The following is a 20,196-nucleotide window of genomic DNA, read 5'->3' as shown; positions in this document are numbered from 1 at the left end:
TGGTTTTGTTTTGTTTTGTTTTTTTACCATTCATTACTTGGTGACTATTTAACTTGGGATTTTGTGGATTTGAGCCACACTGGATTTCCATGATGAACTGTTAATAAGCAACCTTTTTGAGGAGAATATTTTGCTCATGTCAAAACCAATCCATTAAAAAAGAACAAGAAAAATATGAAAAAAGTGCAATAACAAAACCTAAAATACCGCCGCTGATACATGACGTCAAGTACACCATTGTTCAGGTCATGCTGAGGTCAAGTTCATCCACGAGCTGCAATACAGAAGAGACGGCAGCAGTTGTGACAGCCAGAGCACTTGGCGTGTCGGGGCTTTACATCTGGCATTGTGTGGGTTCTTCTGTACTTTCTATTGACTTACTTACTTACTTTACTTGATGTGTTTTTAACTTGGGTTTATCAGGGTTGAATGAAGTGGCTGCGTCCCCCTCCACTGGTTTTCTGTCAGTGAATGAGTCACGTTACACAACAGATTTTGCTCACACACACACACACAGATGATGTTTACGGGTCCACAGACAAATGGCCTAGCGGTGTAGTAAATGGTAAATGTGTCTATAAAGCACTTCACTCGTTTGTTACTGCACAAAACAATGGCCTGACCAACGGGAGGTGCTGGGGATCGAACCGCCGACCCTGTGATTAGAGGATGAGTCACGAGTCAAAGAGCAAAATCTTAGACAGCACGTCAGAGTAAAGGAAAATTTAAAGAGCGCTCACTCTTATAATATGCCACTGTGTTTAAAGGTACAGTTCACCCCAATATCAAAAATACATATGTGTCCTCCTCCCTGCAGAGCTGTTTATCCGTCTACATGGTTTTGGCATAAGTTGCTGTGATTTAAAGATATTGGCCGTGGAGATTTCTGCTCTCTCTCCAATATTATGTAACCGGATGGCACTCATCAGCAGACCTGGTTGTGAACAGTTTGATGTATGAAATAGTTCTTTCTCTCCCCGGCAACATATGCCTGCGCAGACAGAAGTGTAACTACTCGTGACAGTGCGAGATGTAACAATAAAGGCGTCCTGCTCGGCTGAGTGGATCATCATCCATGAGTGGATTCTTGTGTCTTTCTGTGACGTGATTCGATTGTGTCGTTCAGCAGGGGGGGGAAAAAAAAGTTGATTGTTTTAAGTACAATAGTCATGAGTTTCTGGAAAGAGACGTTGCTTTGGAGTTTTTTAAAAAAAAAGAAATTATGTAAACTATCTAAGTTAGCTAGCTGCTCATCGAGGAGTAGATGCACTCTTGCTTCTGCACAGAAATATTGTTGGTGTTTGTGGTTTGGTAGAAAGAAATATAGTTTGTAGTCTGCGTGAAACTGTTCCCAACAAGGTCTGTGGATTATCTTTAGTAACTGGGTCATAATTAGTGGAAAGAGTCATTGCTGTTGAGCTTTTTCAAATGAGCTGTTTTGCAATCTATGTGGATCAGAAGCACTACAGATACGAGGGGAAATGTGTTGAACTGTCCCTTTAAATTTGAACACGTGATCAGAAAATGTCCTGAGTTATAATTATTTTTATTCATATATTTTCTTGTCTCGTGCTCGCAAAATTATAATCTTGTCACCTCAGGATGAATTTGTTTTTATTACCACAGCTGGAACCAAACAGAAGTTCCCACAACAGCTGACAGTTTCTGCTGCAGTCAGTTTACTACATTACTACTACGACAAGTATTTTAATATTTCGCAGGGGGAAAAAAAGCCCATTAAGTTGGTCCAAGTTGGTAGAATTGAAACAGAATTACAGTTCAACCTGCATTTAAGTGCTTTGGCCACCAGAGGTCGCCATTGGTCAGTTTTGCGCTTCAGCTTGCAGCAAAACTCTCAACAGTAGATCTACAGATACTTTATTCATCCCGAGGGAAATTGTAATGATCCTTGTGTGGCTCTAATGAAGACTCAGCGTGTCTGTTGTGCTCTGTAGTGACTTTACACCAAACTTACACCTTATTTATTACACATGACCACATTGATTCATTAGACTTTTCATTTAACAGCCTTATGGATATAACTTTCAGGTTATTTTGATAACATTATTGTGATTACTTTATGGTGTATGTACAGCTTTCTGAAATTAATGTCTAAATGGAATCCAAGGCTATTATTTTACTTCATGTGCTTATATTATCTAAATATTTTTGTTTAGGATTAGCGCAGTTCGTTTTGCTATTGGCAGCCAGTGGTAAGCCGGGGACAGTGATCTGAGGGGAGGGAGAGATGAGGCAGAGGGGGAAATAGATATGGGAGGGTGGGGGTGAGGGGGGTGGATTTACTGGGACTCAGACAGACAGACAGACAGACAGCAGACCGGCTGTCCCGAGCTGAGCTGATCCTTCACTCTCCAGCAGCAGGCTGGAGTCCGCCCGCCGCCTCCCCTTTATCACCGGCCACCTGCCTCTCTGAGAATAACACCGCGGCATCAGGGCGAGCACAGCCAGAGCGAGAAGCCTGTCCTGTGTGCCACCTCTCCGGCTTCCATTGACCCTCCCCTCTCCCTCCTTCACTCTGCCCGCCGGTGTGCGTCCTGCGGGAGGACCGGCTGCTGCTGCGCACAGGACGCGCTTGGCGACCCGGGTTTGTTTGTCGTTACCAGGAGAGGAGCGCTCAGCTCAGCGGCCACAGGCAGAGCTGCGACGGCTCTCACTGAACCGGGCTGCCCCCTCAGAGGAGCCACTTGCATGGAGGCACCATGGCCACGTTTGTCTGCAGGGTTCAGTTCTTAGACGACACCGATCCGTTCAACAGCACCAATTTCCCAGAACCGACGAGACCCCCGCTGTACACCTTCAGAGAAGATATCCCCCTCATCAACCAGTTAGCAGGCGTCCACCGGCTCCTCAAAGCCCCACACAAGGTAAGATGACCACTGAGCAACTCCTCCTACACTTAACTTATATGAACATGTGGAAGTATGTGATAAATGGGCGAATATGGGAATTTGTGAGTGTTATATTCCACCATAAAGCATGATAAGATCACTAAAAAACTCCAAGAATTGACAATCCTAACAGAACTGCTCTCATTTTGGATAAACAGCTTTAAATCAGGGCTGCACCGGGTTTGTTTTTGCCACTTTTAAGACTGTTTTTCATTTCAAGCCTACTGCAAATAAACTTCCATCCCCACCATTCAGAGGCTATTTTGAGAACCCATGCAAGCACAACTGATTGGCTCTCCAGCCGGAGGGCTGACAGAGGTTGCAAATGTTTGCCTCAAAGGCCACGGCAACATTAAACACAGGTCTCACTTGAAATATCCCCATTTAAACCCACGTTTGTGCACATTTGCAGAGAGATGCTGTGTTATCTCACAGAAACCTCGGAGCATGCTCCTCATTTCTGACCTCTCTGTGGAACGGGAGAGAGAGATGAGAAATACACCCCCTTCTTAAAGCGAATCCTTTCTTATTTGCTCATGTGTTTTGCTTAGCAAGTCACAGTGACAGGTGTGGTAAGGCATGAGTGCAACTGGATATATCCTGAGTTGCCTCATTCAGCTACGAGTGCCAGTCATGAAGCTCCCAGCAAAGAGCCCTGAATCAGAGCTGATCAAGTGTCAAGTGTCAGATTACGATGGGGGGGGGGGGCAAAGTGTCCATTCTGAGCAAATTTCAGTATTTAAAGCAAACCCAGAATATAAAACACATCAACACATTCCTCACTGACAAGCTTGAGTCACACAAACACACCCACGGAGGCCATACGAGTGGAGCAGATACTGTGTGACCTTAGTCCTGTGCCTCTGTTTTGTATGGATGTATGAAGCATCAAGCTGAAATGGAAGTGAGAAGCGAAAAGAGAGAGACGGGGAGCGTTCCACTGCTGGCACACGACAGCCAACCAGCGTTGAACAGCAGAGCGGTTTTCCAGACCGAGTAGATCTTTCGCTGCCCCGTCTTTAAAAGCCACAAAACAAATGAAAAATGGCCCGCAGCACAGAAAAGCTTATGATTACAACCTATACACGGGCAGATGGCACAGCATGCGTTGGTGTTTGCAATTTCGTTCGCATCAGGAGGAAGACTGTGCGCAATGGCAACTGGATATTTGGGCTTAGATTATAGGGATGGAACTGAACTGGTGCAAATTGGCCCCGTCAGACCGTCCAGCTCTGAAAGTTGGCGCCTTGAAAAGCTGTTGGAAAATGTTAAAACTAGCAGGAGTTTGACACTTTGCTGAGTCTTCCTTTGTCTCGTTTTGTCCTAACCTTCTGTGCTCGTCTCTAAAGAAAAAAGCCCTACTGTATTATTATGCTGTGATGGCGGACCTCTGTGTATTGCTGGCTGGGCTGCATTTAAAGTATAGGTCACTTGTCCCAGAATTCCTGTGGCCGGGCCCTGGATCCCTGCGACACTTTGTTCTCCTCACTTTGGCTGCCGCGGTTTTCCTGACCTCTTCCTCCAGCTCCTCGTCCACCTCTCTGACCGTGCACCAGCTCGTACACTCAAACACAAAACACACACACACACACACACACACACACACACACACACACACACACACAAACAAACACACAGACAGACACATAAACCAGTGATGCCCTGATTTAGCCCTGGCAAGTTAGCCTAACCATTTGTGTGTGTGTGTGTGTCCTTTTTATCCAAACTGCTGCACAAAGAAGTTTCTTTTATTTTTTCAGCCTCACAGAAGAAATCATCACTTTCTCTAGTTGGTAGTTAGCTCAGTTAGCTATGCAGCTAGCGGCCCTGACTGGAAACTCAGGGTGGGATCTCTAGAAGAGAAAGGATGGGTCGTGGTTTGCTGGTTAGCATGCTAACGTCAGTAGATAATCTATACTGACTGATACTTTTTTGACAAGAACATGATTTCAAAATCCTACTGATTTTTTAAACGAATATTCATACATAGTGCACTTTTAAAGCAACACTATGTAGAAATTGCACATTGGACATTAATCTTCATTGGATGATTTTTTTACGCCTAGACAAAAAAAAAAAAAAAAAACTCTCTCCGTTCCTTTGACTGAATAAACTGAATACACAAACTGACCTTAAAGAACAACACAATTTCATACTGTTTTACTTTGTTTATATGTGGCGGACCCTGCCACCATCCTTCCAGCTTCAAACAGTGTCCTGGGGACCTTACATTCCTCTGAGAACAGCTTGTGTATTCACTTAAGGAAACAATAAATATATCTGAATTTGTACCATTACCTCATTAATATGGTAAATATTAGAAGTCTGAGTTTGAATTACTTCTCTAAAACTCACGCAGTGCCCCTTTAATGTAAAAAGTTACATAATGTTGCTTCCATGACACATAGATGTCCAACCCAGTGCAGAAGCCTCCCCGTCAGTCAAACAGCGACAGTCCTGCAGTGAAAAACTCTCTTTCCCCTCAGAAACAACAAAGCCCAGACTTCACAGCTCAACTTTTATTTCATTACCGAAGGGCTGCCATTAAAGCACCACTGGGAGATTTAATAGTCGTGTAGAGCACACCCTCCTCCACGCTCTTCAAAGAGCCTGGTCCTCTGTGGCACTGACTCCGACACCAAAAAAGTTCTTAAAGACTCGTCGTCTAACTTACGTAAGAGCTTTGTTAACTGTCGACCCACCGTGATCGCCAGCAGGCTCGGTGTTGTTTTAACGTGGAAGTAATTACTCCCCACATTTTTTTCCCCCCTTTGCTCAGCTCTTCGGGGAGAATTTGATTGTGTAAAGTGTGATGAGTGTAAAGTATACTAGCCACTAAGTGTTTCCCTGGCCCGTCCCGGAGTCTTGAGTGTGAAGAACTTGTGGTTCCGTCTGGAGCAGCTTCTCTGCCGGCTCCATCAGCATGATGTGTTTTGTTATGTTATTACTACTATTACCCAAACGAAGTGTTTTAGGAAAGAGACACCCTTTGGAGGGTGAGCTGTTAACGTGTTGTGTTACAGCGGCAGCCCAGGGCTCACTTCTCCCTGCCCGAGCAGTATTTGTATGATTGAGTAATGTGTGTAGATAAAACGGAGCAGCTGAAGAAAGCTGGAAGCCCGAGCTGGAGGTGGTGTTGAATAGAACAGGGCATTTAAAAAAGCCTCTGTGATGTTGGAGTGGAATACAGAAAAAAAATGCTGAATAATGCCGACAGATTAGGCACAAGAATGACATAAAAACCGGGGCAGTGGGACAAGACATGATTAACCCCTCAGCCCTCCACTGTCTCACCCCCCTCCTACTTAGTCAAACCTCAATCTGAGATTTACCAAATCTCACATGTTGCACTGGCATGAAACGTGTGAATAACACTGGCACTGGGTTCAATTCCTGGTGAAATAATAGTTTTCTTATTGATCAGTTGATTTATTTATTTATTTTTTTTGAGGGGCAGGAAAAAATATAAAATATCATATCATAGTTGTCATATCAGAGTATATATCCTCTTAAATTCTGGACATTTTAATATTGTGATATTGTGAGTTGTCTTTTCCTGTATGTCATTTTCTGGACTTACTAGACTGTTCTTCTTGTCATAGTACTTGCTTTTATCCACTCAGTCATTATATCCACAATACTGATGGTTATTTATCAGAAATCTCATTGTGTTGATTTTGTTGCCCAGTTGGATTTCAAATTATCCCGGTATATGTATCACAGAATAGCCCAAAGTATTGCAATATTAATTCAAGGCGTCATCGCCCAGCCCTCATTTTGAGCCATGGCAGTGGTCGGAGCAGGCTCTGTGGACAGCAGCAGTTGTTTGTCCTGTGGTCTGTTCATAACTGAAATATCACATCAACTACTGAATTGGCACAGAAAGTTTGCAAAGTTTGTTTGTCGAAGAAATAATTGTTTTGACATTGTTTCACAGATGTCTGTGCGAGGATCTCTACAGAATTTAGCATGCTAACATGTTATAATAACATTATATTCAGCCTGAGTGCTAATTAGCAAAGTTAGCGTGCTAACAGGCAAAGCCAAGTTGGTGAATTTTGTAAACATTACACCTACTTAACATCAGCATGTTGGTATTTTCACTGTGAGCATGCTGCAATGCCAGACTTAGCTTTTAGCTTACTGAAAGGTCCACTCGAGGCCCACTTACTTTTAGCTCAGCCTCTGCAAGATCATTTTCTCCTCTTCCTTCTTCTTTTCATGGTTGTCTACCTGGAAATATACAGCTCTGACACATTTTAATTGGAATTTTAATTAACCTATATTTCAAGTGTTGTGTCTGGTAACTGTGTGCTTTGCTTTGCGGATTAACTGTTTGACACAGATGGATTAATTGTTGTGGTGAGGGGGTGGGCGGAAACTGGAGCAGGACCCACAGTCACCCCGATTTCTTGCGGTGCATTATTCCTTGCCCTGAGCTTTCAGATGTCTTCAATGATAAGTTAGCATTACGCTGCAAAGTTTCATTGCAACATGGAAGACTGGCAGCTTCTCCTTGCAACCCTATGGCCTTGGCCTTGCCCACCACCCCCCTTTAACACCCAGCCCCTTGTGGACACACCCATCCATGAGCTCCCGTGTGCATGCTGCCCCGGTGCAGAGTAAATATAGCACGGTTATATTTATGCTGTGAGTCCATCCGACAGTCTGTCTCTTTCTCTGTGTCCGAGTGAGAAGGAGGGACAGACAGAGAGCAGCAGCAGCGGGTCTTGTGATCTGCGGTCTCTGCTCGTCAGAGAGCGTCGTCATGCAGCCCGACCACACAGTCAGGGGGGCGTTTGGCTGGGCACCAGAGGCCGGGCTAGGTTAGGCCTATCAGTGACATTGAGGTGCTAAATACTAAATCAACCCATGACTCTGATCTCATTCACCTATTCATACGCAAGCGTTGACAATAAGGTGCAAAGCTCCGAGCTGACTGGAACAATAACGCACGAATATATGTGAGCTTTGACGAGTTGTAGCTGCGATGGCCGCTTGCACCTGCTGTCAACTTGTGACTGTACTCATAAACATCAATGCCAGCAGGGCTGTGCAGATAAATTACTCTGCACCTGGTTCTAAACTCAGCAGGGTTTCTCATTGCACAGCGGAGTGGGTCAATTCTGACGTAGGTGCTACCTTAGAACATGCAATTGCAGATGGCATCGGCTCAGGATTGATCTGTGAAAGCCAGAAAGCACGCTGTCATGTAAATTACGTATGTGGGAATGATTGTAATTGCTTCTTAAGTAACTGTACAAAGGGAAAATGCACTGTAGCTTCACACTGAATAAGATTAAAACAATATCTAGGTGTCATTTTTCCTCACAGCTGCTATTTAAATGCACTAAAATCTCTCTTTTTCACTCTCCGTGTTACCCTCTGGTTCTGGTTTCATGTTCTGCAGACTTTATTGCTACGTCTCTACTAGTTAATTCCCTTAACAGCTTTGTAATGCCAAAAGCAGAGCCACGCCGCATATGGCTCTCTCACTTTTCACGGATCACTGTACACACTCGTGCTCAGATCCTTTCCCCCCGTAAACTGGCTTTATTTTACGGGCTCAAATTGTTTAAAAAAAAAGGGTGTGAAACACATGCGGGGGCATGGTGAGGGAGTATAAAAAAATAGCGAGCCCGGAGACCAATGTCATTCCTGCGGGTGGTTCATGTACGCACATCACGGTCTGGCCAGGGAAAATTCACATGCTACACATCACATTTTCCATCCCTAATTTAGGTACAAATGCCAATTTGAAGTCGGAATCCTCTTTTGCTTTAGTTGTTGCCACTTTAGTTTTGTTTAATTCAGTTAAACACGATATAAGTTTCAATATAAGACACTTGTATTAATATGATTTTTTATTATTTCTTATAGCTTGATGACTGTACGCTGCAGCTCTCCCACAATGGCACCTATCTGGATCTGGAGTCCTCCCTGGCTGAGCAAAGGGACGAGCTGGAGGGTTTTCAGCAGGATGACACGGGGTGAGACTGATTCACGAAAATACCCTCAGAAACAGACTGATGCGCACTCACTCCTCACTTTCAAAACAACTTTGACCATTTGAGGCAAAGTAATGAGACTCTTTGCCCCTTCACTCTCTCTTTTTCTCTCTCTCTGTCTCTGTCTCACACACACACACACACACACACACACACACACACACACACACACACACACACACACACATATAATTTCCGAGTTTCTCCATTCTTATAAAAATGGGAAGAATCACAAGCTGCTGGATTTCTTGGAAGCACAAGTTCACGGAAAGTATGAAGCACTCTGGAAAGCGGGACAGATGTGCCCCTTCCTTCCACAGCTACAGCTCGTCTCTCACTGTGTTTTTACCATAATTGATATTCTGATCTTCTTTGTGACAAAATTTCACAGTTCGCAAACCTGTCAACTCTCTGTAACAGCACTGTTGCGAAGTATTTTCAGTCGCTTAAATCTCCATTTTCCACTTCTCTTAGTGTCTCAAAAAGAGACACACCGGCACGTGGAAAATGGAGAGCTGCCACAATGAGCTAAAGATTTACCCCAGACAAAGGCAGTAAACCAGCTGTATCCTGTCACACCTTTTCTTCTGATGGTCTGAACAATATCCGCACTTAATAAATATTGTGTATTTTCTGTGTGAAATAGCACATCAGGGTTGCATACCGTAGTGTGTTTTATTATAATTCGGCTCTTTGGAATAATTCTAAAAACGTCTAAAAATGAAAAATGTAAAATAAATTATAACATATCTGCCTGAGTAGTCATCATATGTTAATATATGTCAGTAGACTGTGTTTGTGTATGACAGTAAACTGAGCCTGGATCTGCCATAACTGAAAGTGACCCTGAAAGTTATTTTAGCCGAACATATTGGCTACAATGAGGCACTAAAAGTCAACAAGGGAACCATTTGCGAAAGATATGCTACAAGTCCAGACTGAGGAGTTATAGCTACAGTAACTTACTGAAAACAAATATTAAAAAAACACATAACGCAGACTAAATGTTTCCAGAATTATAGTTATATTTTTCTTAGTTGTAACTACAACTAAGTTATAGTTATCTAACTGTTGTGTAAATTCAGTTTCTGTTGATATTTGTCTCCTCATTAGTGCTGTGTCTATCTATCCTTGCTATAGCTAGTTAGCACAGTTAGCTCGCATGAACAGTTTCTTTATTGTTTCCTGTATGTAACATTAACTTGTCACCAAGCTAATTAGATATAATAATAGCTAAACTTACTCTAGCTAATTAGTGCAGTTAGCTTGTATGTAAGGCTTCTTTTTTGTGTCCTTTATGTAACGTTAACATTAACTAGCAGGCAAGCCAGCCAAAATACCTAACAATACAGTTAGCTGTGTTAAGGCACGACTTTAGAAACACACTTTGTTCTCAGCTGTTGCCTTCAAATGTGGGTGACAATAAAGATTGTCGCGTAGAGCTCTGAGTAACACACTGAGGTCCCAGCTGTTAACCGGCTGCAAATGTAAGTGTGCAACAGTGTGTTTGTGTTTGAGAGTTGTGGTATGTTGATCTGTTTGGAGTCTGGGGGGCCGCAGCGTGATAAGTGACGGCAGTCCAACAGAGCGGTGTTGTTCTCTGTGTCTGTTTGTGTGTGCTTGTTTCCATGTGTACGTTTATTTGTTTGTCTGTGTGTGTGTGTGTGTGTGTTCATCATTTTGCATCCAGCAAGCTAAGTGACAGGTGATGGACAGGTGAATGGTGGTGTGTGTGTGTGTGTGTGTGTGTTTGAGATCTTGGGGAACTGGTTAGAGTTGAGAAGCCTGTCTGTCAGCCTCCCGAGGTCGTACTGTACTGACAGTAGGGAATGAATCACACACTGGGTTGGGTTTGACCCTTTCTTGGCAAAACATCACAAAGGTTGCGGATGAATTCCTCCGAGTAAGCCTTACTTGTCCTCCCTCGCTATTTATACAGTGTCAAAAATGAATAAACTATTCACACTCAATATCTCAGCCTCTCACCACATATTTCACGTGCGCTGCAAAGTCAGGCAGATTCTGACAGCTGTTGCAACATCTTATAAAGCATAGTGATGGTACTCTGCTTTATTTATAGCTGTTTGTCTCATGCATTTATTTAATTTTGCCCTGCCCGTATCATGGTGCCTGGCTCATGGATACTGTGCACATGCAACATGAGAAAGTATAAAAGCACAGATTATTTTTCTACTTTTCACAACCCGGAAAACTGAAGAATTCCTTTCACTCAAAAAAAATTCTCCACCGCACTGATGTAAAGTGATTTTCACCCGGAATTTGTGTTCCCACGCTTGAAAAATGTGTCGTGACTCCAGCTGTGGCAGGACGCTGCTCACCACAGTGGACAGTAAACAAGGTCCTCCGGTGACGAGGACGGCTCAGAGCAGAGTAGCCTGTTTTTGTTTTTGTTTTTTTATTGTTGAATACATGTTTAGATTGTGAAATGATAATATTACACATACTTGTGGTGTAGATGCATGGACAGGAACTATTATAATGTTTAAAAGAGACACCATTTGTTTTAAATACCCGCTTGTTATCCATCTAACTAGCTTCTAACCCCAAAACATCCCTTTTTATCCTCATTGTTATAAATGATATGCAGTATAAGTCTTCATTTACTCTAACATCCTGTTATTGCATCTGGAGTCTAACTGTCTTTCCACTGGCCTCAGAGACTGTGATGTGAATGTCATTTTCAGGCATTATCAGCGAGGTAGAGATAGTTACTAGAAACTTAATTGCAAGAAGAGTTTTTATCGGCATCTCGACAGATCGTGTTAACATTTTGCTCTATTTCCGACCAAAGCTGATAATGCAGCTTAGCAAAAGGATAAGAGGCCAGCTGGGCTGTTGTTTGGGTGTGTGTTATCCTCGCTGCATGTTATGCGTGATGGGTGTATTGCAGCAGTGTGTGTTATCGCAGTGGTGCTTTCCCTGCTTGGATTGGACGCCATCAGCATGTCAGCGATGGAAGACGGTGATTAGCTCCTACAGATTGGAGGATAGCAAGTTACGAAAGCGTTTACCATCATAATTCATTGTGCTCATTTGTTTTCCTTCTGGAAATATGCTGGATATCAGTGTCCGCTCAGGATGGCACGAATAGTACGTGGATGTGTTTGTGTGTTGTGTCTGCTCCTGCATGTCTGTCCTCAGATGTGTATCAGTATGGGGGCTCAAATTCAGTGCAGGTTACTGTTTGTCTCCACCATTCCTCCCATTCCATCATAACAAGTCTTCACCCCATTGTTTGTGTTAAGTCTATTATTTCTTCATACTATTAACATTTATTTTTCTAAAAGGATAAGAAAAAAAAAAATCAATATTTAGTCATTATCTACACACCCCCATGCTGATAGATATTTGGGTAAAGTTTCATAATCCGCAAAACATTTTATGGAGCTTCACAGCAAAACAGCGTTGCTGCATTCTTGTGGCTTGGATCACACTGTACAAGCTGTATGGAGTATTTTAAATTGTTTTTTAAATTGTAGTCTCCATCCACTTGAGTTGTTTAGGAGAATGCTGCAATAATGCTTTGCTGTAAAGTGCCAAAAGTGTTTTCTGGCTTTAAAGCAGCAGCCAGTCGGGAGAGATCTATGCACATCGTTGAAGGGTGTTCTATAGTGTTCACCAGCGCCAAGAAAATTACACTTGATTCCATAGTTAGTGTCCATCAACTACACAATACACTCTGTTGCTTTAATAATGATATTACTGAATCAATAATAACTCCGCCTGCTTCTTTCTTTGTCAGGTCCAGAGGGAAGAAGCACAGCGTTATTCTACGGACCCAGCTGACTGTCCGCGTACACGCCTGCATCGGTGAGTTGCTGAGTGACATGATTAAGCATGTGGTTAACATGACACACACACACGGACCGTCAGACACACCAGGAAGCCTAACAACACATGGTACTGCTGGTTTACATGTGGTAGATGCTGAAGTCAGACCTGAGACCTCCCACTCAGAAACGGGTACAACTTGTAGGTGGAAGTCTTCCCAGTGTCAAGTCTTCCCAGTGTGATGCCCTTGACTGTTCTCAGTCTATATTGATGAAGAGGTGAAGAGGAGAGGGGGGATAGCATGGCTGAAGGTGAGAGGCTGGGGAAAGACTAAGAACAGTAAGTTGCAATGAAAGAACAGAGGAAAGGGATCTGAGTGAGAGATTTATATTCATACGTGCGGAGTAGATCTTTGGCTCTCACAACCCAAAAGTGACCTTGAACCTCCAACATAACTTAGCTGATGCAGCAGAATTGTTTTGAGAACCATTTCAGCCATAGACAGCCTCCCAACACCCATCACTAATCATGTTCGATAAAAACAAACTCCTCCGAGGCCCAGCAGTCCCCTTTAATTCAGTCAAGACTAATCCAGTATTTGTATCACTTGTAACCACCCATAATTGCTTAACCATAATTTGAGATCACCAGATCTGTAACAGCCAACCACAAGGACAACAACACGATGTTGATGGAATCACAATCTCCATTTTGTTGAGGAATATTTTCATATCATGTATACTCATTTATGCCACATTCCCTGAGAAATAAACGAACATTTCAAAAAAATGCCCTACTTCACAATGATAGAAAGGGCCTTTGCTGGGGTCTATTCTGGACTGGATCTTCCATCCAAGTTTCATGGAAATCTATTCAGCAGTTTTTTTACGTAATCCTGCTGAGAAACCAACCAACCAACCAATGCACAACAGTGTTTCCCACACATATGCTTAACTTGGGCGGCCCCCGCAGGCATATTAATGATTCTGGAGAAAGTAAACAGCTATTCTGTGCAAGAAACACTTGGAGGTGGAGTTAATAAGAAAAACGAAACATAGTCATACATTCTTTTATTAACCACGTAGAGATGATAGTATTTTCATGACAAATGTAGTTTTGTATGTTTGTATTAGCATCTAGAGAGAGATGGTGCCTGCTGACTTATCGCATAATGTACAGTATGTATATGTCAGCGATCCAGAAAAACAGATCTACTAAGATCGCTAATGTAAGCTGGTCAGCTGGCCAGTCACATGACAAGCTATGTACTCTTCTCTCTTCTTTCTGTGTTCGGTGTCTCACGAGGGTCTTTACCAGCCCCTCTCTGTCTGCAGCTCAGTCTCTGCACACCCATTATAATCACCTCACTCTCTCTTACCCTCCTTCCTCTGGGTCCATGCTCCTCACTCCTTTCCCCTGTGCCTGTGTCTGCATGGCTAGCATTCTCCATGCCAGTGATAGCGGCGCTAAATCTGGATCCTAGAATAAGTGCCTCCGATTGGTTGAGAACGTGATGAGGTGAAGGGTCACTCGGAGGGGGAGTAGCGGTGTTAAGGAGAGAAAACGTGCACACAAAAATAAACAGCTTCTCAATTTATGATGTCTTCTTTGCTAATGTGAAATAATGTACATTTTTACAGTGCAGTAATAACATGAAAAGATGAGTTAATGGGTAACGCTACCAATTTTACATATTTAAGTATTCTCAAAGGACTTGTGGAGTAAAACTGAATAATGAAAGTAAAAGTTGTATAACAAGCCCCAGAGGAAGCTGCATGTAATCTGGTATATACGCTCAAGTGATTTCACTCATTGTCTAAGTTGCATTGTTGGTAATGTAGGTGCTTTTTTGAGAAGGAAAAAGGAATGTGTGGAATGGTTCATAACTGTCCATAATAAGCCCAACAGTGTTACAGGAGTGTATTTAAAACCGTGTTGCCTACATTACACACAGTGCAACATAACCATTGAGTGACATCATGTGAGGAAACTGATCAGATTATAAGCAGCTTCCTCTGGGACACAAAAGGCTAAGTAATACTTTCTGTCAGTAAAAGTCCCCGTGACCTGTAAAGGCACTTTAATGTTCAAAATTGGTGGCGTTACCCTTTAATTAGCATATAACAGTTGACAATGACTACTATCATTCACGTGACGAGATATTTTCTTCAGATGCTGTAAATAGCATATAGCGTATACACACATCCTACGCATCCTATGCCTGAGTGAACATAGTGTGAAGTAGTGTAAGATGAATCCTTCGCTCACACTAATACACACACACACACACACACACACACACACACACACACACACACACACACACACACACACACACACACACACACACACACACAGACAGACCCTTATAAGGGGTTTTCCCATGGCTCATCTTGCTTTGAAGGAAACTGGTTATCGGTCTATATTTGCATGTCTCATGCAGCATAATTAAAAAAAAAACTGAACTTTTTTATTAAAAAAAGGCTGCATCATTGCCATATGAGATGCATTTCCTTTTGAAGGGCTCGAGGGGAAACTTTAATTTTGCCCAGTGCCACAGCTTGATGACAGAGCTTGCTGAGTACATTGACCGCAAATCCCGATTTCATCCAGCATGGCACAGATGCTGGGCAGCGACCGGATCCCAACTGGAGTGGCACTTTGTAATTCTGCTGCATTATACAGACGTACAGTATAATCAGATAGCGTGAGCGAAAGAGTGATCCATTCGCTTTAGAGGTCTACTGACCATTTTCCAACCCCCTCTCAGAGATGTTTCAATGAGTCGGTTCAGCTTTCCACTCATCTGCTCGTTTAACGCTCTCTAATCCGGCGAGGCCTTGACCTTCAAATCGCCTGAATAGTGGTCAGCATACTACTCAACTAAATGAAAAGTCTGTCACAATCAAGGGTACAAACCGCTTGTGAAATCAAGTATCTGCAACTTACAATTAGTTGGCCAGTACAGCAGGATTTGGTTGTCATGGGACTGAATTGAATGCATGGATCGCCGACTGTGCCAAGCCTGAGAAGTATTTGGTTTATGTGATTGAAATGCAGGAAAGGATCAATTCCTTACAGTTTCCTAATCTTACTGGCTTCGTCGGTTTCAGTTTTGATTGACAAGGATCAGGATTTGATTGTATTAAGGTCAAATATCAGGCAGATCGTAGGGTTTGCGACCTCCTTCAGTCGCTCATTGATCTTCTTTCAGGGCCACAAGGTCGAACAAACGACTCTAACTATGTGAAACGCAGCTCTTCTTGGCATTTCTTGGCACCTCTGCTAATGGGAAGATTGAATTACACTCAAGCTCGCCAACTCCGGATTAAGGATGCTCTGTGATGCATGTGTGTGTGAGTGAGGGTGTGATAATGTGTGAGAGTTAATGAGTTTTTCTGTTGTATATGAAAAGGAGGGCACATTGGCATGGTCAGCAAAACTGTAACTGCAACGCTGCTGCTGTAAGCACTACTCTGTGGGTGCCTTTGTGGCACTTTAATGATCCAGGTCTTCACAGCACTCACTGCGTGGCTCCCACCAGGAGATTGGGGTCAATTTTACAGGAATGTATCTTTTTTTTCATGTAGGGAAGGTGACCTGAGTGTCTTGGCCTCATCATTTCTCCCATCTAGCTCTATATCTCTCTGTCATTTAGTGCCCTCTCACCTTTGCTTCCTCCCTTCCCCTCGGTGGTGGACCCTGTGGTCTGCAGTCCCATCAGACTGCCAATCAGAACCCCTTGTTTAAGGGTTAATTTTAGCCGTTTCCGTTGCAGCAGAGTTGTTGTGGACTGTAGCTGACTGGTGGAGTGAGGTGGTTCAGGGGTGGGCGTGAAGTGGAGGTGTTATCTTTAGAAAGTGTTGACAGCACAGAAACATGTGAGGAAGGCAGCACAGCACTGAACCTCAACTCACTAAATGTGAGAGTCACATGAAGAGAGGGGAATAGGGTTGAAAGAGGATAATAGTGGAGAGTAATGGTGAAAGATAGTACAAGGACTGATAGGAACGTATATTTTGTTGCACAACTGTCCATTTTGTCTAAAAGTGTGCTAACTGCACTCTAATGGAACAGTAGACAGTTCTGCTTGTACCTGGAGGAATTTTCCATCCCACTGTATGAGGGTGTCAAAACAATTGTCCTTTAGATAGTTAATTTCTCATTATGTGGTTTTGTAATCTGGGGTCAGACTCAACGGATTTAGACTGCGGGTATAAGCCTGCCACTGGCTGCCTTTTTTAAGTTGCATCCTCTGCTTACCTGCATGTTACGGTTCTCAAAATCCTGATTGCTATGGGAAACATCAACCTAGCAAACTACATGCTGAACGTGCGAGGTACCGGAACGCTAATCTAGTTGCAAATGATACGAATGCAACTGAGCCGATACATTTCTTTCTGGCGGGGATTGAGCCATTTTGATATCTGTGCCTTTAATGCACATGCTACACTGTGTTCAACAGATAGCTGCTAAATTTGTCCGTCTGCTTTTTGATGCTAGGCAGATAGCATGTGGAACGTTTTTCTAGCTGCCTGCTATGGCCAAAACGATGCTATGAAAGTAAAGCATTATTAGCTAAAGGTTGCAAACCAAAAGTCAGAATTGCATAAGTTGTCATATAACTATTGTTAATTTAGATACATGCAATACAAAATACAGCTGCTTATGAATATTTTTTGTAGGGCTGTCTCGTATGCAAATAAATGAACTGAAAGATGAAGTCAGAAGCACTTTTAAGATGGACGGTTAAACCACATATAGTATGAACTCACACTGGCTGAGCAAAAAAACTATAACCTTCACATTTATAAACTGTTAAACTTGCACATGACTTACCAGAGTGTTTTCAGAATCCCAGAGCTTTTGTTTCCCATGTGGTCTCATTTCCCAGCCTCTCCTCAAGTGAAAGGATATGCAGTAATTAAATACAGTTTAAGTGATAGAGAGGCTATGCTATCTGACAGGTAAAGCTCCCTGTAATGAGTGGTACAGCAGGTGAAACAAAAGAGCTGGAGTGCAGAACAAAAGACCTTGCATGTGTTTTGGAGTCTGTTCAATCCCTTGGCACTTACCTCTGGAATTTGGCCCTTTTTTTAAAAAAAAAAAAAAAAATTGGCTTCTATACTGTTGGATTTCTGCGCCCCAATTATCCGTCTCTAATCACCCCCCGCAGTACTGTGAGGGACAGGCGGGGGCTGGAGGTTGAGGTGGAGTCGAGGTTGACTTGCTTTGATTTTCTTTGGTTGTTCTGTTACATAACACATTTGCAGCATGTATAAAACAGAAGATTGTGTCTCTGTCTGGTTATTAATCCCAACTTTCCTTTCTACCACGTGATTCACTTGTACCATATGTGCTTGTCCTCATCAGTGGAGCAGCCTTACCAATACTGAAGTACTGTACTGAAGTATTTATGATTTCCATCTAATGTAGGTGTTATACCACTATATAATAAACAAACTGAATACACAATTTCATACTGTTTTACTTTTTTTTTATATGTGGCGGACCCTGCCACCTTTCTAGCTTCAAACAGTGTAGTGGGGACCTTTTCTTTCTCTGAGAACAGCTTTTTTATTCAGTTACGGAACAAATTAAAATCTCTGTGTTTGTAATATTACCTCATTAACTTTGTGAATATAAAGATTCTGAGTTTGAATATCTGTCCAAAACTACATAGTGCCCCTTCATTTACATTTAGCTGAGGACATGTACTTTTGTTTAAGTAAGGTTTTGAGTACTTGTAATTAAATGCATTCACAGGGTGGTATTGGTACTATATTTTGAGGATTTGGTTGCATCAGGGAGACTTACACAAATCAAAATCCCCATAAATATGGGCTTACTGACATGGTGGTCCTGAATGATAAAGCTGTAGTCACTCTTCAGTGTTGCTGTAGCGATGGGGGGTGCTGTGGTAGTGACAGCAGTCTGGCCTTGAGATGCTGCAGAACGAGATGACTACAGCTGTTTCGAACAGCGATTTACTGTGTTGGATCCCCCCCCGCTGTGGGAGATAAGGCCTGGTAATGGCATGGTGTGACAGGGAGATAATGCTGGGTAATGGGGAAGCTGGGAGGGGGCATTGGTACTGGACATCTGCGGCTGTACAGTTGTAAAACTCCAGACAGTTTATGGCTTTGCGGACACTCTGCCCTCTTATTTCTAACCTAAGCCAACATGCTTTAACTACTTTTCAATCCCACATAATTTCTCCTTCATCCTCTATTAGTCCCGTTTGTCCCCATTTGTCCTGCAGGTCTCCCGACTGGTTTCATTCAAACACCCTGCTCTCCTCATGTCTAGCGCCAGCATTTCTTTCTTTTCCTGGCCTGCCTCTAAAACTATATTTACCCTGCGCAGCTTCACACACTGTCCACGACTCTTTGTTCTCACCGACACCTGTGGCTTTGGCTCAAACATTCGTGTCTTATGATCTCTCTGTGTGCACGTGTGTGAGTCAAAAAGGATATTTTACCAATGCTCATGAACAGTTTTCAAGGCAAGTTCAGATCTGTCTCTCAGTCTTTTAGCTGTGATCATTTCAAATGTGCAAATGTGTGTATGTTAATGTGTCCGTATTTTCTTTTCAGAAAAAAATCAGCAGTTATGCATTCAGAGTACGAGACGCCCTCCTCGCGTTTTTTAAATCTGTGTTTCACAGAGAGAAAGAAGGAACGAGAAAATCCCTCAAATAGTTTCCCCTCTACCCTCACCAGCAGCTGAGACCCTGAGGAGCGACTGAGAGCATTGCGCCCACATGAGTCATGCCTTAGTTACTGCTGTGGGAGATGGAGAGATGGGCTGATGAGGCATTAGGGATGGAGGTGTAGAGCGGTGGTTGTGGTGGAGTAACTTTACAGCAGTAGCTGCTGTAGAAACGCCTGTAAGATGCATCTATCCTGCAGCTGTTCTCCATTTCTACTGCAGAAGCACTTTCAGATTGTCTTTCAAGCCTTTTTTTTAGACCAACTGTAATGCTTATACGCATGTTTTTCAGATGTGTTTTATTAAGTCAGTTGATTCCTTTCCTATTGCCAGTGGACAAATACACCGGTGACAATAGCTGCCATTACATGGACCCTAATATCCCAGTTAATGTGGATACTTAATTTGATTGTTTGGATTATACATTATCATATGTTATTTAAATGTATTCTTTCTGTGCATGTTAGCTTCACATGGGGTGACACTGCTTCCACGAGGGACGTTGCAGTAGCAAAACATAAACAAAACAAAAACACATTTTTTCTCAGCGATCAAAAGATTAAGGCAATGTTAAACCCTTCAACAACAAACATTGTTTTCAGGACACGATGTGGGCCCATCGTGAAAATTGTGGTAACAGTCAGAACAAATGAATGAAACTCGAGAAAAAACCTTCTTTCTCTTCTGTTGTATTTTTGGCAGATTAGATGCTTCACAGCAGGCGAAGCCCCTTAACACATGTTGGAAAAGTTTTATTCTGCTTAAAGGCTTTTGGG

At 42.8% G+C, this 20,196-nt stretch overlaps 1 protein-coding gene across 5 annotated transcripts in view; it reads left to right on the top strand.

Moving 5' to 3' along the window:
• Window positions 1–2,330: 2,330 nt before the first annotated feature.
• Window positions 2,331–20,196, top strand: part of fhod3a (formin homology 2 domain containing 3a) — a 64,018-nt gene continuing 46,152 nt past the window's right edge. For 4 of the 5 annotated variants that reach the window (XM_037093534.1, XM_037093533.1, XM_037093532.1 and 1 more), the window contains exons 1-3: window positions 2,721–2,885; window positions 8,790–8,899; window positions 12,681–12,748. In XM_037093534.1, the coding sequence (XP_036949429.1) occupies window positions 2,721–2,885; window positions 8,790–8,899; window positions 12,681–12,748 (343 nt within the window). Of the gene's footprint in view, window positions 2,886–8,789; window positions 8,900–12,680; window positions 12,749–20,196 lie in introns of all 5 variants that reach the window. The other variant, XM_037093531.1, reaches the window with a different exon arrangement.

The sequence above is a fragment of the Acanthopagrus latus genome, chromosome 3 (genome assembly GCF_904848185.1).
Source record: "Acanthopagrus latus isolate v.2019 chromosome 3, fAcaLat1.1, whole genome shotgun sequence".
NCBI classification, from domain to species: domain Eukaryota; kingdom Metazoa; phylum Chordata; class Actinopteri; order Spariformes; family Sparidae; genus Acanthopagrus; species Acanthopagrus latus.
This window is presented reverse-complemented; position numbering and strand designations above follow the sequence as displayed.